General features: G+C 48.9%; 1 protein-coding gene across 6 annotated transcripts in view; it reads left to right on the forward strand.

The window, feature by feature from the left end:
- The window catches only part of ARMC9 (armadillo repeat containing 9), a 153,615-nt gene that overhangs the window by 116,097 nt on the left and 9,541 nt on the right, over window positions 1-27,977 (forward strand). For all 6 annotated transcript variants that reach the window (XM_059393706.1, XM_059393705.1, XM_059393709.1 and 3 more), the window contains exons 20-23: window positions 5,325-5,429; window positions 15,327-15,442; window positions 20,461-20,597; window positions 24,665-24,776. In XM_059393706.1, coding sequence (XP_059249689.1) covers window positions 5,325-5,429; window positions 15,327-15,442; window positions 20,461-20,597; window positions 24,665-24,776 — 470 coding nt within the window. The remainder of the gene's footprint in view (window positions 1-5,324; window positions 5,430-15,326; window positions 15,443-20,460; window positions 20,598-24,664; window positions 24,777-27,977) is intronic.

The raw sequence follows: 27,977 nt of genomic DNA on the forward strand, positions 1-27,977 counted from the left end.
ATTTCCTCCGTAACCCCCCGCAACCACTAATCTGGTCTCCAGTTCCACAGTTCTGTCATTTCGAGAATGTTGCATAAACGGAATCCTACAGGTTATAACCATGAGGAATGGCTTGTTTCCCATGACACAAGTCACCGGAGATGCCTCCAGGTTTGTGTTTGTGTGGAGCTCCTGGAATGGAGGTACCACGGTTCGTTTCATCTCTTGTTCCCTGTTTTGAGTCATTACAAGAAAAACCGCTGTCAACATTCACATACAGATTTTTATATGACGATCAGTTTCCCTTTCTCTGGGCTAGATGCCCAAGCGTAACTGCTGGGTCGTAGGTAGATGCAGGCTTAGCTTTTGAAGAAACTGTCCAACTGTTTTCCAGAGTGGCTGGACAGTTTTGTGTGCCCACCGGTGACACAGGAGTGATCAGTTTCTCTGCATCCCCATAAGCATTTCTTCTGTTAGCCTTTCTGACAGATGCGGGGTTATCTCGGTGTGGCCCGAATGTACATTCCCCGATGCCTGATGGTGTAGAACATCTGTACGTGCTTATTGGCCTCCCGTAGCTCCTCTTTAGTCCTTTCAGGTCTTTTGCCCATTTTCTAATTGGATTATTTGGACTTTTTAATGTTGGGTTTTGAGAAAAGTTTTGTATGTCCTATCTATTTAGATACTAGTCCTTTGTCAGAAATATGGTTTCCAGATATTTTCTCCCAGTCTCTAGCCTTTTGTCCTCATCACAGGGTCTTTCAGCAGATTTTAAAATTCTAGTAAAATCCAATTTATCTAATTTTTCCTTTTATGGATTGTGCTTCTGGTGTCAAGTAGAAGAACTCTTTGCTTCCCCATGGATCCTGAAGATTTTCTCCTGTTTTTTCTAACAGTTGGATACTATTACATGTAAGTCCATGATCCATTTTGAATTAGTTTTGAGATAAGCCAGGAGAATGAGAGAGAGGTCCATTTTTCTTTTCCTGTGCAGGTCCACTTGCTCTAGTGCCATTTGCCAAAAAGGTAATCCTTCCTTCACTGAATTGCTTTTGCACCATTGCCAAAAATCAGTTGGACAGGGGCACCTGGGTGGCTCAGTGGTTTAAGCCTCTGCCTTCAGCTCGAGTCATGATCTCAGGGCCCTGGGATGGAGCCCCACATTGGGCTCTCTGCTCAGCAGGGAGTCTGCTTCCACCCCTCTCTCTCTCTCTCTCTCTCTGCCTGCCTCTCTGCCTACTTGTGATCTCTGTCTGTCAAATAAACTAAAATATTTTTTTATTTTTATTTTTTTTAAAGATTTTATTTATTTATTTGACAGACAGAGATCACAGGTAGGCAGAGAGGCAGACAGAGAGAGAGGAGGGGAAGCAGGCTCCCTGCTGAGTAGAGAGCCTGATGCGGGGCTCCATCCCAGGACCCCAGGACCATGACCTGAGCAGAAGGCAGAGACTTTAGCCCACTGAGCCACCCAGGCGCCCCTAAATCTTTTTATTTTAATCAGTTGGACATATTCATGTATGTGTGTTTTGAGGTTCTCTATTCTGTTCTGTTGATCTATATGTCTCTTCCTCTGCCAACCCCACTTAGTCTTTAAACCTGTAGCTATATAGTGAGTCTTGAAATCTGGTATACTGATTCTTCCCACCAGACTCTTTTTCAAACTTTTCTTAGCTATTCTAGTCCCTTTGCCCTTTCCACATAAATATTAGGATAATCTTGTATATATCTACAGAAAAATCTTGTTGGTATTTTGATAGAAATTACATTAAATTCATATATCACTTTGAACAGAACTGATGTCTTAACTCTGTTGAGTCTTCCAATTCATGAGCAAGGTATGTCTTTTCATTTATTTAGATCTTCAATTTCTTAATTCATTAGTGTTTTATAGTTCTCAGCATACAAGTCCTATACACGTTTTGCCAGATTGATGCCTAAGTATTTTTTTATTTTTATTTTTGTGAACAATTATAAATGATGTATTTTCATTTCAGTGTCTTAAGTTCATCACTAGTACATAGAAATTGATTTTGTATATTTATCTTGTATCCTGTGACCTCCTGAACTCACTCAGTTCTAGGATTTTTGAGGGTTGATTTCTTGGGATTTCTACATGATTTCTACATAGACAACCATGGCATCTGCAGATAGAGACAGTTCTGTTTCTTCCTCTCTGATCTGTGTGCTTTTTATTCCCTTTTTTTTTCTTTTTCTTGCTTTATTGCTCCAGCTAGAACTTCTAGCACTGTGTTGAAAAGAATGGTGAAAGCAGGAATCCTTTGCCTTGTTCCCAGTCATAGGGGGGAAGCCTCCAGCCTTTCATCATTAAGTGTTATATTAGCTATATGCTCTTTATCAACTACCCCTCTGTTCCTATTTTTGTCATGAATGTTGCTGAACTTTTTATATAATCCATTTATATGATCACCCACTTATATGATCCATTTATATGATCATGTGATTTTTCTTCTTCACAAATATGTTAATCTTATGGATTAAAATATTTAAATTTTAGATATTGAACCAAACTTGCATCAGTGGAGCAAACCCCACTTATTAATGGCATATAATTCATTTAACATATTGATCTGTTGCTCTATTCTGTTTGTTAAGGTTTTGTTAAAGATTTTTCCCCCTTTTAACTTGATTATTAAGGATTTTTGCATCTTTATTCATGAAGGACATTTGTCTGTATTTTTCTTTTTATGGTACTGTCTTTGTCTGGTTTGGGTAACATAAAAGTTTTATAAAATGAATTAAGAAGTATTCCTTCCTATTTTGCTTTCTTGAAGACATACAGACTTGGTGTTACTTTTTTAAAAGCTCAATAGAAGTCTCAAAGGGACACCATGTGGGCCTAGAGATTTCTTTTCAGGGAATTTTTAAATTATGAAGCAATTTCCTTCATAGTCATACTTTTAAGATTACTTGTGATAATTTGTGTGTTTTTTTGTTTTGGGGTTTTTTTTTTAAAGATTTTATTTATTTATTTGACAGACAGAGATCACAAGTAGGCAGAGAGGCAGGCAGAGAGGGGGCGGGTAAGCAGGCTTCCCTGCTGAGCAGAGAGCCCGATGCGGGGCTCAATCCCAGGACCCTGGGATCATGACCTGAGCCAAAGGCAGAGGCTTTGACCCACTGAGCCACCCAGGCACCCTGATAATTTGTGTTTTTATTGAAGTTGTCAAACCTATGTGTGTATAGTTATTCATAGTAATCCCTTACTCTTTTGATATCTACAGGATCTGTAGTGATATCTTCTGTTTTATTCCTGACATTGGCAATTTGTGTCTTCTACTTTTTTCTTTGTTGGTTTTGTTTGGGACTTGGCATTTTTATTGATTTTTTCAAAGAATCAGCTTTTTGTTTGACTGATTTTCTCTATGGTTTTTCTGCTTTCCTTTTCATTGATATCTGCTCTTTATTGTTTCCTTCCTTTTGCTTGCTTTGAGTTTATTTTGTTCTTTGTCTGTGTTCTGGAGACCTATTTTTTCATTTGTTTCAAGAATGTCTGTAATTGCTCACTGAAGCCCTTTAAACTGCTTTAAAATCTGTGTCCGATAATTCTAGCAATTCTGTTATCTTGATCTTGGCATCTACTGATTATCTCTTTCTGTTCAGTTTGAGAGCTCCCTAGTTCCTGGTGTGATGAGTGATTTTTTAATTTAAACCCAGATATTTTGAGTATTTTAAGACTTTTGATCTAGGGCGCCTGGGTGGCTCACTTGGTTAAGTGTCTACCTTCAGCTCAGGTCATGATCTCAGGGACCTGAGATCCTGCTCCCTGCTCAGGCTCCCTGCTCCCTCTCTGCTTCTCCCTCTGCCTGCTGCTCCCCGTACTTGTACTCACACTCTCTCACTCTCTTTATCTCTGACAGATAATAAAGTCTTTTTAAAAAGAAGACGACTTTTGATCTAATTGAAAGATTTTGTTTAAGCTGGCTGCTTCTAACACAGCTCTGGCAGGGGGAGCAGGGCCTCCTCATTACTGCCAGGTGTAAGTAGAGGTCCAGGATTTCCACTCAGCCTCCGTTCACACACTTTGATGGTGGGGGGTGGGAGTACACTCCTTGTTACCACAGGGCAAGGATGGGAGTTCTGGATGCCTTCTAGGCCTCCTTAGTATCTCCCTAACCAGAACAGGTAGGAGCACCTCATTAGTATGGCCCACATTGCCATGCCTGACACCATAGGGACATGGTGGGCAACGGTGAAGGCCTTGAATCTCCACCTGGACTCCTCTCACCCCACCGGAGCGTGGAGAGGAAGACATCTTGTTACCGCCTAGTGGAAGGCTAGGCTCTCCACATGGTCTCCACTCTCACCTGGGGATGGGGGACCTCATTACTGCCCAGCAGGGATGAAAGTCCCCTTTCTACTTGCTCTTCTCTCATATCATCCCAGCAGAGGTTGAGGTTGTGGGGGTGCCTGATGACAGCCTAGTGAGGGGAGAAGTTTGGGCTCCCTGAGGCCCTTGCTGGTATGATCAGGATAGCACCACGATATTATCTGTGGAGTCGGATTATTTTCTAAAACTTCTGTCATACTGGTCTATCCTTTTCCTGGTCCTTTGGCTAGAGAGAGTAGGCTTTGGGCGGGGAGGGGGGGGATGTTTTTGTCTTCACCATTCACGGAGCCGTGTTGCTAGCTTCTTCGGCTGCTAGCGTGGAATCTATAAGGAACAAAGGAAGCCCAGGGACCTCAGCACCTTTCATTCCTTGAGTCTTCAGCCACCTAGCCAGTCTGCCTCCTTCTCACCTTCTATCAGGATCCCTTCTGTTTATTTGTATCCATAATGCCCGGTGTTTGGGTTGTGTTTAGAAGAAGGAATAGGGAAAAGTCTACCCATTCCATCTTCCCAAGAGCAAAACAGCTCTTCTCTTTTTGATGAATCTTTTTACTTGTTGACCGTAAACTACTAGAGAAGAATAAGTTTTGAGTGTCCCATAAGGCCTGTGCGTGTGAAGGTACATAGTAGTTATTGGTAGGCTGACCTGGCTGTTCATATGGTACCTGGACCGCACAGAGGCAATTCTGAGAACTGGGACTAAGAGAGAGTGCTGGGTGTCTTATGGAACCTTTCCACACCTGTGGTCATGGAAGTGCTCCCTAGGTGCCCAGCTTCTAAAAGAGGGGGGCTGGCATTTTCCCTTCCATCTTCACGGAGAGGTTATAAACAAAGGACAGACTGCCCCCAAAGCCCTTGGAAATGCAAACCCATCAGTTGCGGGGTTGGGCGAAGGTCTTCTCTTTCCATGGCAGGTGCCCATGAAGGGAGCCACCTCTCCGGGAATGCATGGCCGGGGATCCAGGGCACTCACCCCATGTGTCCTTTGAAACAGGAGGACCATGACATTATGGAAGCTGATCTGGACAAAGACGAGCTGATCCAGCCGCAGCTTGGAGAGCTGTCAGGCGAGAAGCTTCTGACCACGGAGTACTTGGGAGTAAGTACCAAGTGAGGGGACAAGGGAGAAGTGGAAAGGAAAGATGTGTCATTGATGCGTTGAGCCCTTGCAATGACACATAATGGTTTCGTTTGGTCTGTTATAATCCTGTGTTTATGGGAGGTTTTGTGTTGGCCAGTTTGCCTGCACTGTGGTCCTAGCTACCCGCCCCAGAGCTGTTGGGGAACAGAAAGAGATCAGAATAGAACTAGAGGGCACAGGCCAGGAGCCTTCCTAGCATCTGAAGTGTACCCATCTTTAGTAGTAATCATCTGCCTATCCAGCTTCTGAATTTTTATGTGCCTCATCTAGTAGAGGGGAAGAGTGCAACAGTATTGGAAGTCGTCAGCACACACGTGAGGTTGCCCAACCAAGCGAAGGGTGAAGGGGGAGAGAGTGAGCGGCTGGGGATGGAGAGGAGGACCAGACGTCAGGAGGGGGAGCAAGAAGAGGGGCCTCTAAGAATGACAGAAGGTGAACAGTCAGAGAGGCTTGAAGAAAACCAGGAGATTGTAGTGCACTGGAAAACAGAAGGGAGGAGTGATTCGGGATGGACTGAGTGGTCAGTCCGAGCATCCAGGAGGCCTGTGGGGTCACACATTGCAGATGGGGCCATGATCAGAGCTCTGAGAACTCCCCACTGACTCATGCGCAGGCAGCTCTGAGAAGCATTGGTTACCACCCGTTAGCTAAGCAGGGGAGGGCATGAGTCAGGAGGGGGCTGCCGATGGCCCAGGAGAGGATGCGTTGTGAGGGGCCCCCAGGGGTCTCATGAAACCATGATCAGAAGGCATGCCCGTGATCAGGTGGAAAGTTGGAGTGTGAGGTTTCTGAAGGGAGTAGCAACTGCAAGGGATTGGGGGCCAGTCAGGGCTGAAGCCCTGTGATGGACAGCAGAGGACACAGGAGCCAAGGCCATTGGCAATAAAAGGAGCTCCTGGAATTTTGAAGCTGGTGGTTGACTGGGTCTGTCACATGGACCCTGACATCTCCTCAAATTAGTCAGGTTATTGTTGGAGGCGGAGGCCTGGAGCCAGTCTCTCGACGATCAGCCAGCAAATACAGTGACTGGCAAAGGGAAAGGATGTGGGTGCAGGTGGCCTGAGCTTTGTAGGAGTGACTGGAAGCAGAAAGTGCCTCCCCATCTCCGCTTCCTGGTGATGGGGAAACCTGGCACTGGTCTCCGCGCTCACCTGCCCCGGTCTTCCTCACCTTTTGAGGAATTTCCAGGGACCTGGGCTGGAGTACATAATCTACTGGTAGAACTTGATGGTAGAGGACAGCCAGAGGCCCAGTTGGGGACCTTATAGGCAAGGGTTTAGGATTTTATCCAGCATGAGCTGGAGCAGGGGAGTGACTCAGTTTGATTTGTTTTAATATATGATCTTCTGTTTTCACTCTGGCTACATCATGGAGAATGGACTATAGCGGGTAGGAGTGAAAGAAGGGGAATGACCCAAGAAGGCTGGGCCGAGGGACACCTGGGTGGCTTAGTTAGTCCATTAAGTTTCTGCCTTCAGCTCAGGTCATGATCCCAGGGTTTTGGGATCAAGTCCCACATTGGGTTCCTTGTTCAGCAGGAAGCCTGCTTCTCCCTCTGCCTGCCACTCCCCCTGCTGTATGCACTCTCTCTCTCTCTCTCTCTCTCTCTCTCTGACAAATAAAGAAATTTTTTTTTAATTAAAAAAAAAAAGAAGAAGGCGGCGGCTGGGCTGAGGTGCCACCATTACCCGCACCCTCTGCCTTGCCTCTGGCTGTGGTCAAGTGCTTAGAATGTCTCCAGGATCGAAGGAGTCTAATGGACTGTGGAAGCTCTGTTTACATTAGGTCAGGGAAGGTTAGAAGTGAGGCGGTCGGGTTCCATGCCGTTGATGGGAGTCTGGAGCCCTGACAAGGCTTTGTTTCCCTTTGGAAGAACACTGGTTTTGTCAGGAAAGGACTGGGCTCCATTTGATAGGATGCACATTTATGAAAGGCAGACTCTCATGCTTCATGGGCTGGAGATGAGAACAGAGGCGGCGAGTTGTTAGCGGGGGAGCTTCTTCGGAAGAGGGGGAGCAACAGCCATGAGGCACACAGCCGTGCGCTCTGGGGACTCCATGACAAATGCTTCCTAGGGCATTTGCATAAACTGGATGGCTTAAAACACCGGACACGTATCCTCTCACAGCTCTGGGGGCCAGGAGTCCAGAACCAAGATGTCTCCACAGCCAGGCCCCCTTCGAAGGCCCTGGGGAAGAAGCTCTCATACTCCCACAACTTCTTGGGGTTCCACAGGTCCCTTGGCTTGTGGCTGTGTCCCTCCGGAGCTCTGCCTCCATGTCCGCAGGGCCTCCTTGCCTTCTCTCTTTCATCCCTTGAATGGACACCTGTCGTTGGGTCTAGGATAATCTACGACGCGCTCTTCGTCTCAGGATCCTTAATTACATCTGCAAAGACTGCAAAGAACGTCCTGTTCACGGGTTCTTGGGGTTAGAACACAGACATCTCTCTCAGGCCTCCCATCAACCCTCTGGACCAGGTCACCAGAGGATCTCACGGTAGAAGCCGTTTTAAAGTTTCATTAGAAGACTATGCGGCACAGTCATCACTGAGGGGCTGTGTACACCCCAGTGTCGCCGTCTGCGTCCGTTGGTCGCGCCCGGCCACCCTTGGTCACCTGGCCCCGATGTGGAACGGACAGCCTGCCAGTCTCTGGGCGGGGGCCACCGACTTCAGCGACGGTTGTCCCTTGCTGCGTGTACGCTTCGGGCAGGCAGAGCTCTGAGTTCACATCATCATGTCACCTTGTGCCAGCCGGGGAACCTGCTTGAGAAAGCAGACATCTCACTGGGGCCAAGTTCATGACTGCCGCCTCCTATTCAGATGCACCAGGTAGATGGTAGCTTTGTCGAGATCACTTGAAAGATGCAGATTTTTTTAAACATTGTATTATTTGACCATTCAGAAAGTTTTTATTTAATTCATGGCATTTGCCTAACACAAAGCAGAATGCCAAAAAATATAAGACCTAGCTGTCGCCTCCAAGTTTACAAAAGAACACACAGAACCAATGAAACCACGCTGTTGGCGAGGGATGCAGATGACCCAAGGAGGGAGGCATGGTGAGTGGCTCGGCAGAGACCCCTATGCAACAGAGCCCGCCCAGGGTTTTGCAAAGCCTCAGACCCCCTAGTGTGGCTCAAAGCTAGAGCCTAGGACCCGCCCCAGACCTCTTTACAGTAATCCCAGGAATCTGTTCCTGTTCACACTAGTGATTTGGAAACTGGCTTGGGGGTGGAAAGTGGTAACAGGGGGCAATGCAAGTCCCCTGCTGGGCATTTATAGGCACACCCTTCCTTGAGAGGCCACACCCACGCCACCCCACTGCACCCCCCACCCCCTCCACGCCTGGGTCCTCACTGTCCCAAGTGTAAGTGTGGAGCTCCTGCGCATTACAGAGTCCTGGCCTTGAAAAATGCTGCAGGCCACAGAGCTCAGAAAGCTGGCAACAAGAGAACAGGTCCCTTTTCCTAAGCTTGCCCGAGATTGGCAGTGATCACATGAGATGTGCTGCTTACTCGTAATTCCGGGGAAAAGCAGCATGCCTTGTGTCTTCCTGAGGCCGTGACCGTCAGCAGGACAAGACTGATGATTTGCCAACTTCTCCTTGCTTGGTTATTTCTGAGGTTTTTTTTTTGTATCGCCCATACTGTGCTGAATAATCATTTAATTCTTCCTAAAAGGAATGCCCTGATTTAAATAGCTTTGTCACCTTAGTTAAAGGGGCATAGATACTTATCATAGCATCTCAGTTTTTTGTTTTTATTTCAGAGTTTAAACATTGTTACCTTTAACAATAGTAACAGGCGTGTCTTAAGTTAGCAGAGCCCATGTCACAGGCCAAGCCCTGTGCTGACCACTTGACACATCTGACTCCCAGCAAACTACAGGGAAATTCTGTTTGTGTAGCATTTTCTAGACAGAATAGCTGAGGCTGAGGAAGGGTACGGAACATTCTCAAGTAGATTTGAGCCTGCTTGCCCTTGCTCTTTCCCACTAAGCTGTGCCACCTTCTGGAAGAGGTGTTGATTTTCCAGTGAGTTGCATTCTGTATTTGAAAACTGAGAGAAGTCCCACTGAGTGGTGTCTGTTGTATGCATAAACTCAGTTTGGAGGGGAACACCGACTGTAAAAGCTAATTACTCGCTTTCCACACTTTCTTCCCCCTGTCAAATGAAGGCCCAAATTTGTGCAGTTTTCCCTGGAGCCTTGTCTCCAGAGAATGTGTATATGCACATATGCCTGGGAATCTGCAACTCACCCCCCTCCTGCCCCCAGGGGTCCTAAAGCCGGAGTCTGGGCCATGGAGACTTTGCCACTGGGGCAGTGGGCGCAGCTGGCTGGGTGCAAGGCTGGGCCCCTTGGGGGAAGCTGGGCTCCAGGTGTCGTCATCCCACTGTCCTCAGGGAGCACGAGGCGCTGGCAGCAAAAACCACAACCAGAGAAAGAAGAGCCTCAGTTTGCAATTTTTGCTTCTTGATCTTCTCTTTCAAATGTGTCTCCACTTTGGAGCTTTTTCCAATCACTTTCCAATCCGTTCTTCCTGTTCTGCCAAATGGTTGAAGACTCAGTGCCCTCCACAGAGCCAGAGAGCCGTTGGAACTAAAAGTCTATATTTCTTGTGTGTGAAAACACAACCAAACAAGCAGGGCGAAAAGATCCCCAACCCCCGAATATACTAAATGCGTTTCTTTTTCCGTTTATTTCTTAAGTTGCTTTTTTACATCTATTTATTTATTTATTTATTTTAGATCTTTTTAATTTATTTGAGAGCGAGAGAGAGAAAGAGCACAAGCAGTGGGAGTGGGAGAGGGAGAAGCAGGCCTCCTGCAAAGCAGGGAGCCGGGTGTGGGATGTGATCCCCGGACCCCAGGACCATGACCTGAGTTGAAGGCAGACACTTAACTGACAGAGCCACTCAGGTGCCCCCATTTATTTATTTTTAATTAATGTCTACACCAAACATGGGGCTCAAGCTCAGAACCCTGAGATTAAGAGTTGTATACTCTACCTCCTAAGCTAGTTAGGCGCCCTGTGTATTCTTCTTTCTCATTACAAAAGAAATGCTCATTACTCAAAGTCAGAAGTAAACAGCACAAACAATCATAATAAGCACTGTTCCCTTCCATTTATCTCTGCTTTGTGTCTTTCCTTTATCAACTGCAAACAGCAGAGTCCTGCCTTATTAGTCCCACTGATGATACTGGGGGACATCAGACCCCAGGTTCTGTCCATGTCTTGCTACACCCTGCTGTCAGCATGAAGGGAAGACCCAGGTTTTGTGGGACCTCTGGTTTACAGGGCTTGGGAGGACTTTTTTTTTTTTTTAAGATTTTATTTATTCAAGAGCAAGAGAGAGCACAAGCAGTGGGGAGGGAAAGAAAGAGAGGAAGAAGCAGGCTTCCTACTAAGCAGGGAGACCAATCTGGGACTTGATCCCAGGACCCTGAGATCATGACCTGAGCTGAAGGCAGAGGCCTAACCTACTGAGCCATCCAGAAGCCCCAAGTACGGGAAGTCTTCTTTAAATAAAGGACTACAAAGCTAGCTATGAAAGTGAACATCTACTTTAGAATGAGAAAATAAATCACAGTGAATTCAGATTTTAATAATCGACAGATACCACAAACAGAACAGTAGTATTTTTGTTAATTAGCTGCTTTGCACACCTCATAGGGGCTTTTTAAAATTTTTGTTTTATGCCTTTGATTGCCTCTACATAGATGACCATGAGTTTGTAACGTATTCTACAGAGAGAAAAAGAAATGAGTCCTTCTTGTAATGTATTTGATCACATTTAATCAAATTTGATTAAGATTAGAAAATCTGGCCTCACATTTAGTTTTTGATAATGCTGTATACATTTTTAGGATTGTCGCTAAATTTGAGAACACCATCCTCAAGTTTCTTCCACAAATAAGCTGCAAGATTTGAAGCTATTTCTATTTTTCTTGCATGTTCATTATTCATAAATGTTCTGACAACATAGGGAATTCCTGGAAGCTCTTCCTACCCCAAGACGGCTAGTGACCGTTTGGCTGTGCCCCGAAGTGAGTGGGAATCAGATGAATATCAGAAAACCTGCATTAAATGTCATTTGGACTCAGCATAGGCTTACCTTAGTCCTAAATTCTAGCATCATGTCTCCAGCATGACGGGAAGTAGGACAAGGGAAGTCAGAGTAGGAAGAAACAGCAGAAGGGAAGTCAGAGGAGAAAAAAACAGTAGTAGTAAGTGCTTGCAATGAAAATATCCTACTTTTGCAAATGTTACAAAAACATGTGACCACACAAACACATTGCGAGGGCCCCTTCTGGGCCTTGAAGCTCCAGTTTCATGAGCCCTGCAGCAGGCCTGCCTCCGCACATCGCCCCTCATTCCCACGTGTTGCCTCTCAGTCATGAGGGGACCAATGCAGCCCCTGGTACAGACCCATGAGAAAGGCAGGAAGAGGGCCACAGCTACTTCCTCAATAGTGCTTGTCCCCAAAGCTCCCACTGGTGACTCCACTCCATTCTTACAGTCAGAACTGCGTCACAGGACCCCTAGCTGCAAGGGAGTCTGGGTAAGGGAGTATTTTTAAGTAGAAACATTTCTTTGCCAACAAAATCAGAGTACTGTTGGTCAAGAGAGACTGAATATTGGGTGGGCAGCAAACAGGGTCTGCTTCAGCTCCTGTATTATTCCTATGTAGGTGATGGATGGGTGGTTGGATGGATGAGAGATGATGGAATACCTATATTTTCTTATAAAAATTTATACTGTTTTATTAACATATCACAGTTTCCTTACGTGATTCACCAATCCTTGAAAACTAGTCAATGGGAAATAACATTTTTTGTCTAAATTGACATGTGTTGACCATCTTCTGCTACTGAATAAATTACATTCTGCTAAATCATCTGCTGCATTTTTTTAGTAGCAGAACGTTCTTTCAAACAAAAGCCCCATCTGTCACACAGATGAAGGCTGAGTCCGTCAGCCTTCAGCCACCAGTAAGGTGGCCTCCAGGAACCCTTTCTCTCCTCACTCCGGATAGCCCCTGAGGCGTTTCTGTGGAACTCGGTAGAGTCACGGGTTGTTGGATGAGATAGCCTTTCAGATCTTTCCAGCCCAAAAAGGCTGCTTTGAAACTGAGGGGCCAGAGAGGGGCGTGAGACCTCGTGGGCTACATGGCTCACTCTGCAGGCACAACAAGTCATAAGATGAGCAGGAGGCAGGCCCGCAGGGGGCGGCTGCTGTGAGACGCTGGGTGTGCCCAGCACAGTGCTGGGACCCTCACACTTACCCCTCTGCACCGAGGGTGTCTGGGTAACGGACCAGACATTCAGGCCCACAGGCCAGACTCGGTTTCTTCATCCCCTAGAGAGGCCAAATATCACCCACCTGAAGTTATTTCCTAGGCCTCTGAGGATCTAAGAAGATGGGATGACAGGGGCGCCTGGCTGTCTCCGTCGTAGAGCACACGACTCTGGATCTCGGGCTGTGAGTGCAAGCCCCACATTAGTTGCAGAGATTACTTTAAAAAAAAAAAAAAAGGAAATGGTATGGCTAACTGTGTTTTCCAAAGGCTGAAACACTCACACCTAAGTGTCCTCTAGGAAGAAGAAGGGAGGGTGAGCTCAGGAGGCGTGTGGGGTAGGGGACGAGGACGCTAGAAGGCATATGTTCCCCGTCTCCCCTTTTCCAGTATCTTAGGACCCACCTTCTGAGCTGTCTTTGGAAAGACTCGGGTGTTCTGTCTGTCCTAATGGAGGGAGGAAGAGAAGCAGGGGTGTTCCTGGGGTGCGTTTGAGGATGGGATGAAAGGGACCTGCTCGCCTGATGAGCAGCACAGGCTGTAAATTTGAGCCTCGGTGCTGGACGGGGCAGTGTGACCAGAGGGGAGTAAGAGCAGCCAACAGTGTGGAGGGATTTCAGTGAAAATAGCCTTCTGTGGTGGTTCACACGAGAGCTACAGAGAGAGGCGGAACTGCATTTTAGTTCTTCTTTCTTCAAGTGCCATCTCCTCCCCAGAGGCTGAAGGCCTCACACGTTCTCTGTCCTCCGGCCCTGCTCCCCTTCCCCTGGCCTCCCCTCTGCCCTCTCCGCCCACTGTCCCTAGCTGGCAGCCGTCCCCACAGCACGGGGAGGCCCCTTTTTTTCTTTTCCCTACCTCACACACTAGATTAACCCGAATAAGCTCTCAGCAAAAATCAGCTCATCAAAGATGTAATTCCAATTAAAAAAATTTTTTTCTGGTTTGTTTTTGTTGTTGTATAAGCCAACTTTCTTATTTTTATTTTCAAGTAATTCTTGATTCACAGGAATTTGAAAAGATAATGTGAAGAGGTCCATAGCCCTTCCCTCGGTTTTCCGTGGTGGCCCCGCTTTGCATGACCAAGCACCAGGTCACATGGGCGGCTCGCGCTGGGACCATCCAGATTCTGGTCCCTTTCCCCAGTCGTACAGTCATGTCTTTCGTAAACCATTTGTCTCAGTTGTGAACATAATCTAATCATATTTCAGAACACTTGGAAAATAAAGGGGAGGAAAAAGTCCCTCCTGCTTCTGATATCCTGCCTCCCCCTGGATGCATTTTAGTGTTCATTTCCTTCCGGTCTCTTGTGTACTTTTGGCCTAATGAAAAGCATCATTTATATGCGGTATTATAACCTCTTATTAAATGTTTTAAAAAAACATTTTTTCATAACCTAGTCTTTAGCATTATAAATAGCCACTTAATATTTCAAATGAATTTGCCATATTTCACTTATTTATTCCTCTCTTACCAGACACTTGATTATTCTAACTTTATAACAATTTTGTAACAAGCAACTTTATTTAACGTTTTCCATATTTGGGGTTCTTTCACTAGGGTTTAAACCCAAGGATGTGAACATTTTTATGACCCTCCTGATATAAAACACCAGATTACTTCCTACAGTAATTAGAAATGACCCAGCATGCTGGGCCACTAACATTTCTGACTCCTGCCAGCCACAGGATCATTTCTTTAATGATCCTGTAATTGTTGAAAGATGATACCTTTTAGTTGTAGTTTCTTCTTTTTTTTTTTTAAAGATTTTATTTATTTATTTGACAGAGAGAGAGAGAGAGGGAAAGAGCACACAGGTAGGGAGAGCAGCAGAGGGAGAGGGAGAAGCAGGCTCTCTGCAGAGGAAGGAGCCCAATGTGGGGCTCAATCCTAGGCCCCTGCAATCATGACCTGAGCCAAAGGCAGACATTTAACGACTGAGCCACCCAGACACCCCGAAAGTTGTAGTTTCTAATTACTTGTGAAATTGATCGTTTTTTCTTTTATTTATCAGTGATCTTTCCTATTGTGTAACTTAGCTATTTGAATTCTTTGCTCAATTGTCTCCTGTTTTACTTTTTGATATGTAAGAGCTACTTATCTAATAACAATCTTAACCTTTCATCAGTTAAATATGTGCAAATATTTCTTCCCAGTTGGTTGTTTACCTGTTCAGTTGGCTTATCTCTAATATATAAGTGGAAAAGTTTTATGAAACCAAATCTGCCTGTCTTTTTTCCCTTCTCACTTTCAAAACTCAGTCTTCCCGGAGATGTGATTATTACTGTATTGAAACTGTTTTCTTCTCCTCTTTTCCATGGCCTGGTTTTTTTGTTTTTGTTTTTGTTTTTGTTTTTTAAATTTATACTGCTAAGTGGCCGAATGCAAACCTAAAGGAATTTTCCCCCAGTTTCTGCTTATTGGAATAATCCGTGTCATGATCCTTCCTCATTTATTTGCAAAGCCTCTTATTACTATAGATCAATGTATTACAGGTAGGAACTTCTCCTTCAAGATCAGCTTTCAAGTAGGTGGTATCTCCTCTTTCCTTCCGCCAGATCATGACGAACACGGGGAAGGCGAGGCGGAAGGGCCTGGCCTGTGTGCAGCAGAGTGCCGACGAGCCCCTGCGCCGGCCTGTCACCCCTGGTGGCCACAGGACCGGGTACCCAGTGTAAGTCCGGGCTAACAGAGGCGGGATTTCTTTTCTTAAGCTTTGTTTTAACTGCAGTGTAAGATGTATGTCTTGAAAAACTCAAAATAAAACATTCACATTGGAAAGCATTTATCTCTTTATTATTTATCTCTCGGGGATTTTTGAGGGGGAAAGACTTATCTCCCTCACCCCTGGCTTGCTTCTTCCAAAAATGAAATGGTTGGATTTTAGGATCTCCAGGTACTTCCAGCCCTAGCCCAAAAAAAGCCAGGTGTCAGCCAATGTAATTCAAAGGAAAGGACCAGAAGGAGCGGCGGTGGATCCACCCAACAGCCCCCCGGGTTGCTTTTGTTCTGCTGGGGTGGAGTGTCACAGATGAAGACACCAAATCCACTTATTTTTAGATAAACACACTTTCTAAAGCAAATCTATGCATGTTTAGCGGCCTAGCTTTCTTCATAGCCTTGCTCCTACCCCAATGATGTAACCAAAATTATAGTGGGGTTACCCAGAACCTTGGATCAACCTGGGGACCTAGGGACCAAATCCCTGTGGGCTCTTAGGGAGCCCCAGACCAGGCAGTCCAGCTGTCCAGAGAGAATGGCAGAGAGAAATAGGTACCTGCCAGGGGGTTATAGAGAGCAGGAGAAAAACCTACAGATGTGGCCATAGAATAGTTCAGATGAACAGAACACATTTTACGGAGTTATCCCCTATAGCTGGGCAGTTGTTTCCAGTTTTACTCTATAGTAATTTGTAAGGAACAGCCAGGTGCCTGGGATACAGCCCCAAACAGAGCCTGGAAAGGGCTGCCCCCATGGAGCTCCATGCACGGTTGCTAGGGAGGCCGAGCCCCCCATACCCAGAGATCCTGCCAAGTGCTGTCGCCCACGTGGGACTTGACCATGGCCCACACCATGGACGGGTGATCTGTTTGATTTGGTTTCCAAACTAATCATCCCGTGCTTCACATTTCAAGGTTCTTATTTTAAATTGCTAATATGCATTTTTCTCTTAAAGTTGCTATCAGGATGCTTTAACTTAGCTTCCAGTTTGTGAACATTTTGCCACCTCTGTATCCTCTCAGTTTCCCTCTATGTGCATGATGTATAATTTACACACTTAAACTTTGTTTTGCTGAACCAAACTTTGTTTTGCTGAACCGTTTGAAAGAAGGTTGCAGACCTGCGGCACACGTCCCCCAAGGGCCAGGACATCCTGTACTTAACAATATCACACCTAAGAGAATTAACATTCACGTAACTTTATATAGTATATCAGTATTCCCTAGCTGTCCCCAAAATGTCCTTTATATCAGGTTTTGTGTTTGCTTGTTTGATTTGGAATATAGCCAACTGTCAACTACTAGTAAATCTAGTTTATATCTTTTTAAATGGAAGTGGTAACAGGAGCTGATAAAATTCATCTTGCTTAACATGGAATAGAGGATGTCAAATCATCATCTTTAAAAATTATTTCAAGATTATCTTTTAAAGTTCTTGAAACCCAGAGGGACAACCATGACATAAGGCTATTTCATTAGAAATAAGGATAAAGGGAATCTAATAAATATAAGATCTAACCAGTGGGCACCATCAATTCTGAGGTCAGGTGTGCTGCCTTGTGGAGAGGAAGAAGAGGACGTCTTTCCATGCCTGGAAGTGGTCCCTGCAAGGACTGAGAGGACCTCATTTTCCTGGAACTGGACCTTCCCAATCGCCCATGGCCGCTCCCGCCGTTGGGCCAATTCTGCAAACATTTCTATCGCTTCTGTGTGCCAGATGGCATGCTAATTGCTAGGGAAACTAGAATCAATGAGATGTGATTTCTGTCCCCAGAAGCACACAGAGCCAGCCGCCTCCTGGGGGAGAGCCATCATCAATGTCCTGTGGTCAGTGGATGGTAGCAGACGCTGGGTGCTCCCTGCACTCGGCAGAAAGTCAACTTTCAGGATCTTTAGTTGTTACGATCCTATAAAAAGTGTCTGTGACTCCGCACAGCCAGCCAGCTCTGATCATCTGGTGTTGCCAGGAGTGTTGACCGAGAATCTCAGGGATCTTGGAGACACTGACCATACACACAACACACATTCGAGGTACTGGTACTTCTGGAGTTAGTAATCCTACTTCTAGGATTTGATGCCGAGAAGCAATCAGAAATTCACAGATATATATACATGGGCATTTATTGCAGTGTTCTTAAGAAATCTAAATGGGGGCACCTGGGTGGCTCAGTTGGCGAAGCATCCAGCCCTTGATTACAACTGAGGTCATAATCTCAGGGTCGTGAGATTGAGCCCCATATTGGGCTCCACACTGCACATAGAGCCTGCTTAAGATTCTCTCTCTCTCTCTCTCCCTCTGCCCCTCTCTAAAAAAAATAAAGAAAACCTTACTTGCTAAAAATAAATAAATAAATAAATAAATGCCCAAAGTAGGAGGCTATTTACATAATTATATATTCATACAACACAGCATTGAAAATGACATTTTTGAAGAATGTTTAATACATGAGGAGAGCCTCACAGTATATTGCTAAGTGAAAAGGCAAATTTTTTTAAAAGATTTTATTTATTTGACAGACAGATCACAAGTAGGCAGAGAAGCAAACCGAAAGAGAGAGGGGGGAAAGCAGGCTCCCCGCTGAGCAGAGAGCCTGATGTGGGGCTCGATCCCAGGACCCTGGGATCATGACCCAAGCTGAAGGCAGAGGCTTTAACTCACTGAGCCACCCAGGCGCCCCTACTGCTTTTTTAATCAAGAAAAGAAAGATTGAGGGGCGCCTGGGTGGCTCAGTCATTAGGTGTCTGCCTTTGGCTCAGACCATTATCCCAGGATCCTGGGATCAAACCCCACATCTGGCCCTGCTCAGCGGGAAGCCTGCTTCTCCCTCTCCCACTCCCCCTGCTTGTGTTCCCTCTCTCGCTGTGTCTGTCTGTCAAATAAATAAAACCTTAAAAAAAAAAAAAGATTGAAAATAAAAAGACGGTCACCCTGCACAGCTCAGGGCCCTCCCTCACCCCAGCATCCTATCTGCGCCCCCAACCCTTCCTCAGCCTATTTCCTCTGCAAACCGTACCCCCTCACCTCACCCCCTCTGTGGGTTCTGGATCCCTCCCCTCCGCCCACTGCCCAAACTTGACGCCATCATTTAACACCTCATTTCCTCCACCTTCACCCTCCCCTCCTACTACTTTCCTTCCCCAGGCCTTCCTTCAGACAGACTCCCAGGTCCCCGGCCCCCCTTGGCCAGGGCCTCTCTGCCTGCTTCCCTGCCCCCTCCCCTCCCTTTGTGGCCCACGTGGTCCAGCAGTGACCTCAAGTTCCTCCTGCCACATCTATCCATGACCTTGCAGCTTCCTTTTTTTTTTTTTAATTAAAATTCAATTAGCCAACATCTAGAACATCATTTGTCTCAGCTGTAGCGTTCAGTAACTCATCAGTGGCAGTTTCCAACCCTAGAGGATATTCAGCGTCTCTCTTGTGGTGGTTGTCACTGCCAACCCACCTCCTGGTCACCCTTCTACCCCCACACCCTGCTGCCAACCCACTACCCCTCTGCCAACTATAATGCCCCTTTTGTGGTCCCTACCCATCCCGTCTCTCCACGGGGTTTCCTTGTACGCTGCTGACACCCAGATTTCACTCTCTAGACTTGCCCCAAGCCCGAGGGGTGTCCCCACAACACCCCAAGTCAACACTTCCTAGGAGAACACCACTGTCTTCTGAGCCCCCTGCTTCAGGGAATGGCATTAACACCCCCAAACCCGTGATTCAGAAACCCACCCCGTGGCCCGCCAAGCCCTCTCCCTCTGCTCTCCCTGCTCTGCCCTCCCCTCTGCCCTCCAGAGCCATGTCTTCCGCCACAATGGTGCCCCCTGCCACTCTCTGTTTCTAGCACATTACCACAGAATGGCATTTCGGTGACTCCTGTTTCCCTCAGGGATCAAATCTAACAAAACCCTGGCTGACGGTTGACCCTGTCAGTTGACCCCCTCCCCTGATCCCCAACACCCAACACCTCCGGCCTCAAAACGCCCCAGGACACCCTTTCCCCTCTAGCCCAGAGTTTTTGTGGTGCCTTAAATCTTTCTGTAACAGTGCAGCATTTTGTTTGTTTCCACCTCTGTATCTGCCTCATGATGTTACCTCTGTTGGAAAATTTTCCCTCCTTTGGCCCCAGGCAGCCCTAGCTCAGAGTTCAGGCCTGGCGGAAAGCCACACACACACACACACATACACACACAGAGCCTTTCCTGCCCTTTAGGGTGGCTTAGCATCTGTCTGTCTTTGCCGCTGGAACTGACATTCAAGAACAGCTATCTCCTAGGGCCCAACCCTGGGCAGAGGGCCACAGGCCCACCCCGCCGTGTCTCCTACCAAGCCCTCGCTGGGCAGGTGGCTGGTGTCTCCTTGATGAAGAGAAGTGAACTCTGGGCCCACCTGGAGAGCCTTCCTCAGGATCCGCTGTCAAGGCTGAACGAGGAGCTACTGTCCATCCCGCCATCTCCCGACTGGCCCAGGCCCCCTGTCTCCGGCTCCCAGCCTGGGGGTCCAGCACAATGAGGCGCCCAGTCTGTGTCTGCTGCATGAGTGGGTGCTGGCAGGCGTGCGGGCACCATTCAGCGGGTGATGCGGAGAGAAGGCTCCCAGGCCTGGGCCTGCCTAACTCTTCCTGTCATGGCTGACATGACATGTCATGTCTTTCCTGACTGCATTCGTCCCTTCGCTCCTCCTCCGAGGAAAAACCAGAAGATTGGTGCCTTGAATTGTTTGGTTGAAATGTCATGTTCCCATGTCCCCCCCAATCCAGATCTCATTTGTGTGTTATGACATGAAGCCATACATCCCTGTAAATGAATAGGAGCTAACAGGATACTTTCTAATTTCTGCCAATGCCCTCAAATATGTTTAATGTCTGCTAGGAATTTCAGGTACTTCTACTTCCTTGTGTCTGTCTGTGTTGCCGCTCAGTAGTCAGCAAATACCTCCTGGCTATCTGTATTTATTTGCTGTTTCTCATTTTTTTTTCTCCAGACTGGAAGACTGTCCCATTTCTCCCCAGATGACCCAGCGCTCCCGAAACGGCCGCCTCCCATCCCTGACGAGCGCCCACCGTCCTGTCTACAATGGTGCCCAGACCGGTGCTTCCGAGTCTGGCATCTCTGCTTCAGGTAAGAAGCAGCGCGGGGGCTGGGAGGCAGCTCAGGGGGGCTGATGATGCCCAGAATCAGAATCAAAGGAAGCAGCTGCAGTTAGAGACCCAGAAAGTCCTCAGCCTCGCACCTGATCTCCTGCCACTGCGCTGCGTCACACGGGCCCACAGGCCCACAGGCCTACAACCACACAGCCACGCATGACTGCTGGCTTTTCCTCTAAACCCCCTTGTCTCAAAGCACCATGTGTGCTGCCCACGTCCACAGATGAGTCAGGCAAGATTTCTGCTCACGGAAAGCTGCGTTCGATGTGCAATTTCAAAATAGTCATCTCAAAAAAACGGACATTCCTGAGCTAGACTTTGGTGCATCCAGCTCGGGTGTTGAGGCAGTCGGCCACCTGTTCAAGGGCTGGTCTGAGACAGCAATGCACCAGGAGAAGCCAGGAGAAACGGCCGCAAGAGCCAAAACATTTTGAAACATCTCATTGAATTCCCCGGAGACTGATGGGGAATAAAAGGATTTTGTTAGATGCCAGAAAAAAAAATAGATGTGCTTTGAATCAGAAACGTACAAAGTATTTTTTTTCAATTCACAAGAGGAAATTAAAAGGATATGAGCAGGCCAGATAAGGCTAATCTCCATTGAAAGAGGAAAAACAACAGAGGAGCAGGTCAGATTCTGGGATGAGAAACATCAAACTTCTATAATCTGCTCACTGTTGGATTCCAGCGCTTCCAAGCCTGGTTCAAAGCAGAAGGCTGGTCACAGACCAGAGGACAGCCCAGTTGTTGAGTCTGGGGGACGGTCTCCTGGTTAGGCACAGTTTAGAGGTTTCGCCAACTGGGCTCATGTGTTATTAGAGCTGTAAACATTAATACGCCTTCACTGAAAGGTGATTAAGCTCCACCATCTGTCCAGAAATTTCTGCTGCCAGGATGGAGGTTTTAGGTGGTCTAATTACCTTTGCCGATTTAACCAAATGCCATTGAGTTAAAAGGTGATTTCAAGCTCTATAGACCTGGACTTCCCAAAAGTTGCATTTAGGGTAATTTATTTATCAGGTACATCCTTGCTTTACCAAAGCGACCACCAGGACGATCCTCCATCTGACACCAATTCTCAGTATGGTCTTGTGTTTTGGAAAGATTTAGCATGGATTACCTATAGGAGGGAGGTATTTGAGGTTGCCACAGATGGAGTAGCTGCGTGGCAACTGGTTTTCCTGGAGATGGTGACGTCATTGTTATTTTCAAGAATGATTCGTGAGGTAATTTGTCAGGTAGCCCTGACAAAGTCAAGGTGCTGGCCAATCCTGGTTCCTGACGTGAAAACAGTGAGCAGCCTTGGTGAGCAGCCAGTGCCTCTCCCTTGGGAGGTAGCAGTCCTCTACATGGGCCACCTGGAGGCAGGGCAGCCGCTTGGCCCAAGTTGCTGAATGCTGAGACCATATTCCCTATGTCCCCTCCTCCTGCATGTTTCCTCTCTACTTAGGCCTGGCTGGGACCCCCTGCCCAAATCTGTCTATCAACTCCCCACCACGCCCCACCTCAATGGGCCCCAAACTAGCTGCCTTCAGTCTACCAGCCAGAAACCAGCCATATTAACCTCTCTCCCCAGCCCTGCCCAGCCTGCACTCAGCCTCAAGACAGCCCTCACTCTCCTCCTGGTCTTGTTGCTGCCATCACTCCCTCTTCTGATCCAGCCTCTACATGAGGATGGAAAGCAAGTAGGCTTGGGCTTATGTGCTTAGAATGCGCATAACCAGAGTTGAGACTAGTTCTGAGGCTGCCTCTGGGCTCAGCAGATATAAGACGGCCTGAGAGGAAGAGGACAGTGGTGGGCCAAGTGGCCTTGTTGTCTTCTGTGATATTCCCTCCTGACAAAAGCCTAGAGCTATGTGGCGCCTGGGTGGCTCAGTTGGCTGGGCCATTGCCTTCAGCTCAGGTCATGATCCCAGAACTGTGGGATCAAGTCCCATGTCGGACTTCCCCTCCTCTGCAGGGAGCCTGCTTCTGCCTCTCCCTCTGCTTGTGCTCTCTCTGTCAAATAAATAAATAAAATCTTAAAAAAAAAAGCCTAGAGCTGACTTCCTGTGGACCCTTCCATCCATATGGTCCTGCTTCTCTGGCCTTTTTTCCCACTTTTGTGTTCTTGCTCTCCTGTCCCCCCATCCCAGTCTGGCCTCACCCAGCTACTCCTCAGAGGCCCCTCACATGTGACTTGCAACTGAGTCTAGCCCCCTGGCCTGTGCTCGTGCTGGGAACTCCTGCCCCACCTCAGACCCAATGAGAAGCTGCCACGGTGGCCTCCAGCCTGTTTGCTCAGGAAGCTCTTCACACCTCTGCGTTCGGTCAGTGTGAAGGTGAAATCTCGTGATGAGGAAACTGTGGGGACCCCCAACCACTTGATCAGTTGACTGCGGGGCCAGAAAGTACATTCTTTTTAAGCAGAGGACTTTAGCCCCACGGAGCCAAAATGAAATAGCTCCCAAAAGGAAAAAGCCAAGAATGTGCCTTCGAATCTTGTCAGACACTGGCCTCAAGAAAGTTAGTCTCATTCCCCCATCAACTGGGGCTATCTTGGATATCAAAGTCCTATGCTTTGTCAGTGGCCTGGACTGAAAATGCCCAGCCCTGTCAGAAATGGATCCACAGGTGAGGAAGCAGTACACTTCGTCCCAGGAAGCCTCCAGGACGTGCACACAGCTGCTGGGTCCCCCCAGTCCCCAGCTTCCAGTGGTGGGAGCTCTGAAGGCCAGCACTGTGACATTCAGTGGAGAGAGAGGGAAGGGGAATAGGGGTGACTACTCTTTGGAGACAGAACCGAAAAGACGCCAGAGGGTTTCAGGAGAACTCAGCATAGCTCCTCCTCTCTCCTGCCAGGGGGCTTTCCCGCCCACCCCCTAACCTGGCCCTCTGCCCACACCCACCTGGGAAAGCTCCTGATCCTGGGGGACTGTCTGTCCCTGGGCTCCATTCCCTGGCATGGGATTTTCTCTGTGTGTTGCCCAGCACACAACCATACACCTAAATGCTATCTCCTGGGCCCGATTAGAAGCCCATGGAGCAGAGCGCACAGACAAGCAGGCCAGTGTCCACTGGACATCAGGTGAGAGACATCTCCATTTCCAGTTCCAGTCCCAGCTCAAGGAGGAGACTGTCTGGTATGGTTTGTAAATAAAGCCACCCATTGGGTTCTATCCCGGAAACAGATTCCCTATTCTAGTAAGACCATTACCTAGGAGTCCAAGCTGCAAAGAGGAGATTATATTTAAGATAAAGTAGAGGCCACGTTGCAAAGGAAGCAGAGAGATTTTTAAGAGCTGAAAGGAGCTTGGGTTAAGGAAGCAGCAAATCTGGACTTCAGTCACAGAATGGTTCTGGCATGGCGTGGACCCCTTTGGCTGGAGAAAGAGAAGAGAAGTGGGGCCAGAGAGAAGGGGGTCATGGCATTTGAAATCCAGAAGAGGCTCTAGGCAGAGCTCCCTGACCAGTCATAGGGAACTTCTCTGTCACTCCCCTGTGAAGGTCTACACGATGACCCCGTCCTTGGCCTTGATGTCTGTAGGATCCCTGCTGGGAATGAGGGCCATTCCTGCCCCTGTGGGTGGGCTGAGGGATTCAGGCCTGAAGAGGCCTGGGGCAGCTCAGGGGGAAAAGAGCCCCACCCCGGGATTGCTGAATTAGGTAGATAAAAATACAGGACACCCCAGGGGAACCTGGGTAGCTCCATTGGTTAAGCATCTGACTCTGGATCTCAGCACAGGTGTTGATCTTGGAGTTGTGCATCTGAGAGGCCAGGGGGGCCAGGAGAAGTAACGGGGCTGGAGGTCTCTGCTTCCCAGTGCTGGTGTGCTCCAGCTGGACCACTCACGCTGCACCGCCAGGTTGTAAGTCCACCAAGTGGCCCCCTGGAAAGTTCTCAGGCTGTGCAAGGAAGCAAGTCCTCATCCGTCAGCTCCAGGGAGCTATCAGGAGCTAGCCTGCGCACGTGCTTTTCTTGGCTTTTTGGTCTAGCCCAATAAGGAACATCCTCAAGGAGGTTCCAGAAGCAGAGTTGACTGAACTCTCTCTCCTCCCCAGCCACCAGGCACATCAGGCCAGGAGAATGGTTGCCAGCAGGACCTCAGGGAGAGGTTCGCCTATCCTCCGCAGAAGTCCCCAGCCAGGCCCCAGGCGGTGGAGCAACCACCAGGTAAAGATGGGGGTTGTCGCAGGAGGGCTCTCTCTGGTCCAGCCTCTGACTTTGATCTCAAAGGAGTATTTCTCCGGGGCCTGAAGCCCTGTAGGGGGGTGGGGGGGATGAGGTCACCACACCTGTTAACCTCAGAGCCCAAGGGGAGGCACCTGCCCCCTGGGTATTACCAGTTTTCAGACCAGAAGGAGAAGAAACTCATAAACATGCCCAAGGGACTTGTTTTAAGAACTGCAGGCTGAACACATTCATGGGGACCAGTGATTTGTAGTGACCTGTGAACAGTGTCCGATCCCAACTATTTGTTTTTGGAGAAGGTGGGATGGAGGGGAAAGACGGCGAACAGGATTAGTGAAATGGTTTGGCTCCGATGTCACCCTCCTAAACGAGAAACTGGATCCCACACAGAAAAAAAGGTATTTTCTCTTCCTCTGCACCAAATGAATGCGGCCTGGCCTCTGAGAGGTCACTTGGGGGGTTCTTTAGGAGCTAGGAAGTCTGGGTCTCCTTTCAGATCTGAGGCAGACCGCTCAGGGAGAGGGGCCTAGCCGGTGTGTCAGACCCAAGTCCAGGGCTAGGCTCCCCGGCTGCCCCCCGCCACTTCCTTCTGGCCACGCGGTGTCCTGCAGCCGGAGTCATTCCAAGATGGCAAAGCCAACCTCCTGCACGAAAGCCGTGGACCCTAGCCGGGTTTCCCATGGTGACACGCTCAGAGTCCCTGAATTAGAGGGGTTTTGCCTCCTCTAATCCTGTGCCTCCGCCTTCCTGTAGAACTGGGAAGTGTTGGCACAAGTGTGTCTGCGGCGAGCAGGACCCTGGCCACTGGGGTGATGGCTGACCTTGGTCCCACGCGGAGCGCTGTGGAACAAAACGACTGCCTCCCAGACCCCTGAGACCTGCAGCTCTTTTCCCCTCACGGTGTGCAGGGCCCAACAGAACCTGCCCACTGGGCCTCCCCTAACTCAGGCCTGGCCGCCCTCCTTGCCAGCTCCACAGAGGGAAGCCACAGAAACAGCAGTTCCTGCTGAGTTACAAGCCGCAGGAGCCCCTAGCTGCCAAGGCCGCCCCTGGACAGGCAGAAGGCCTAGCAGAGCGGGTTCCCACAGGGCAGCAAGTCCAAGAGGGGGCTGCAGCTTCTCCCCCTCTCCTAGCAGGCAGCAACCCCTAGCCTGCCTTTCCCATGCGGCTAGGCAGAGGCACTGCATACCAAGGCAGTTGGAGCTCCCAGGGGGCAGCAGAGCTCTGTGGGGTGGAGCCAGAGGACTTTGGGACCTGGACTGGGGTGGGGGTGGGGGGGTCCCCTGACCAGCTGGGGACCCAGGGAGCCACCTCCCCCACCTGGCAGAATGGCTAAAGCTGTGCCCCGGGATTGGAAGTGCCCGAGGCCCTCAGGCTGGCCCACAGGTCAGGGGTTCTCTGGCTCTTGGCATCCTCCTGAAGTAGGGAGGCTCAAAAGGAGAGACCTTGGAGGGCTGGGCCAGAGCTGAGGCTGGGCCCCTGCCGCGTTTGCCCTCTGCGCCCGGGTCGGGACCCAGAAACAGTCCCCTGTCTCAGCCAGGCCACACCTGCCCTCCCACCACGAGCACCGGGTCTGTGGCCTTCCTGAAAGGCAGAATTCATTTCTGAGGCTTACTAGAGACAGTCCTCTCTCCCCAGAGCAAGTGTTTTCAGAGCAGGGGACCCCCAAAGGCCCTCCTGAGAAACATTCCCCCTGGTGACACCAGTGGAGTGACCCAATTGGCCCTCCAAGGTCCTGCTGGCACAAATCCCCCGTGGGGTTCGATCCATGGGTGCTCTTGCTCTAATGGCTGTCATGTGAATTCACCTCTTATTTTAAGTCTGGGAGGAGTGGGGTGGGTTCTGTTTGAGGAAGAGAAGGATGGAAAGGGAAGAAGGAGGCAGCTGGTCCCCCACCTTGCTTCCCCTCTGGCTATGTGACCACCACCTGCCACATTCTCTCCCCCCCCCCCCCCCCCCCCCCCGCCGCTGCCCCAGGTTTCCGCTAAGCACCCCTTCCTCCCTCCTGACCCAAGTCCAGTCACACAGCCCCTTTCCCTCCCCAGTCCCTGAGTGCATCCCGCTGTCCTAAAAGATAAGGGCCATGGGGAGGGTGTCTGTCCCCTTGTCCCCACCTGGCACTGAGCAGGCTCTCAAAATCTCTGGTGGATGAATCAGGAGAAAGGGAGAGAGAATGGCTCTCTGCGTGGCTTGAGTGGGGGACGTTTGTCCCTCCGCTTTCCCCAGCTCCTCTCTCTCTCTGTCCTTAGAGTGAGGACAGCCCCTTGCCCCAGGAGACGCGCCAGTGGGTGGGCGCTGCTTGACTGACTGCCTGTTTCCCATGGAAGGCCCTGGAGCTGCGGGTGTGGGGAAATGGTGGGTTGAAGGATACTCTCTTCGTTTAACCCCAGAGAGGAGGTGGTTTGAAGACAACCGAAGCTCCAGCTCCACTCCACCGGCTTCCAGTCCCTGGTCTTGCTGGAAAATTGCCTTCCTAAAAGTTTGCAGAGGTTTAAAGCTTCAGGCCCCGTGAGCCCACTGCCTCCATCCCCCTCCACATACCCAAGTGTTCCTGTTCCCGTGTTCCCTGTCTGCTTCTCAGAGTCCTTACCATCGAGCAGCTCGAGAACCATTGTGTTAAGCAGGGTCCTGCAGAGAGGAGCCCGCCCGACCGGCTGGCAGGCATTGGCCTGGCTGGTGCCTCCCTCTGTCCCAGGGAGCCACGGGGGAGCAGGTTCCCAGATCCAGGCCCGGGCCCAGCTCAGAAACAGACAGGGTCAGAGTTTCTGTTGTGCCACCAACAGGAAATGACTCTTCAGCAAGTATTATGGCTTTTAGAACGTGAAGAAGAGAGATTTTACATATATCTAGGTGTGCTTTATCTCCCCGCATTTGTCCCCAGAGGGCATGCGGCAGCTGTGAGGACCCCTCCAGTGCCTCCCACTAAAAGAAACTGGAAACTGAGAACAAGCAAGTCAGGGGAATGAAGACAGGAGCCCGACGTGTTCACGTGCACAAACACGTGCGTACGCTCGCACACACGTGAACTGTTGGCTGGTGTGTGTATTTGCCTTCATCCGGTGTCACCCCACGCCTTGCTGCTTTCTGGGCTGTGGTGTAGCATGGACGAAATCTCCATGTCTGTGACCAAGACCCCTTGGCGAGCCCCGACGAGCAGTTCTCTGAGGGGACCCCAGAGCACAC

Source organism: Mustela nigripes, chromosome 3 (genome assembly GCF_022355385.1).
Source record: "Mustela nigripes isolate SB6536 chromosome 3, MUSNIG.SB6536, whole genome shotgun sequence".
NCBI classification, from domain to species: Eukaryota; Metazoa; Chordata; class Mammalia; order Carnivora; family Mustelidae; genus Mustela; species Mustela nigripes.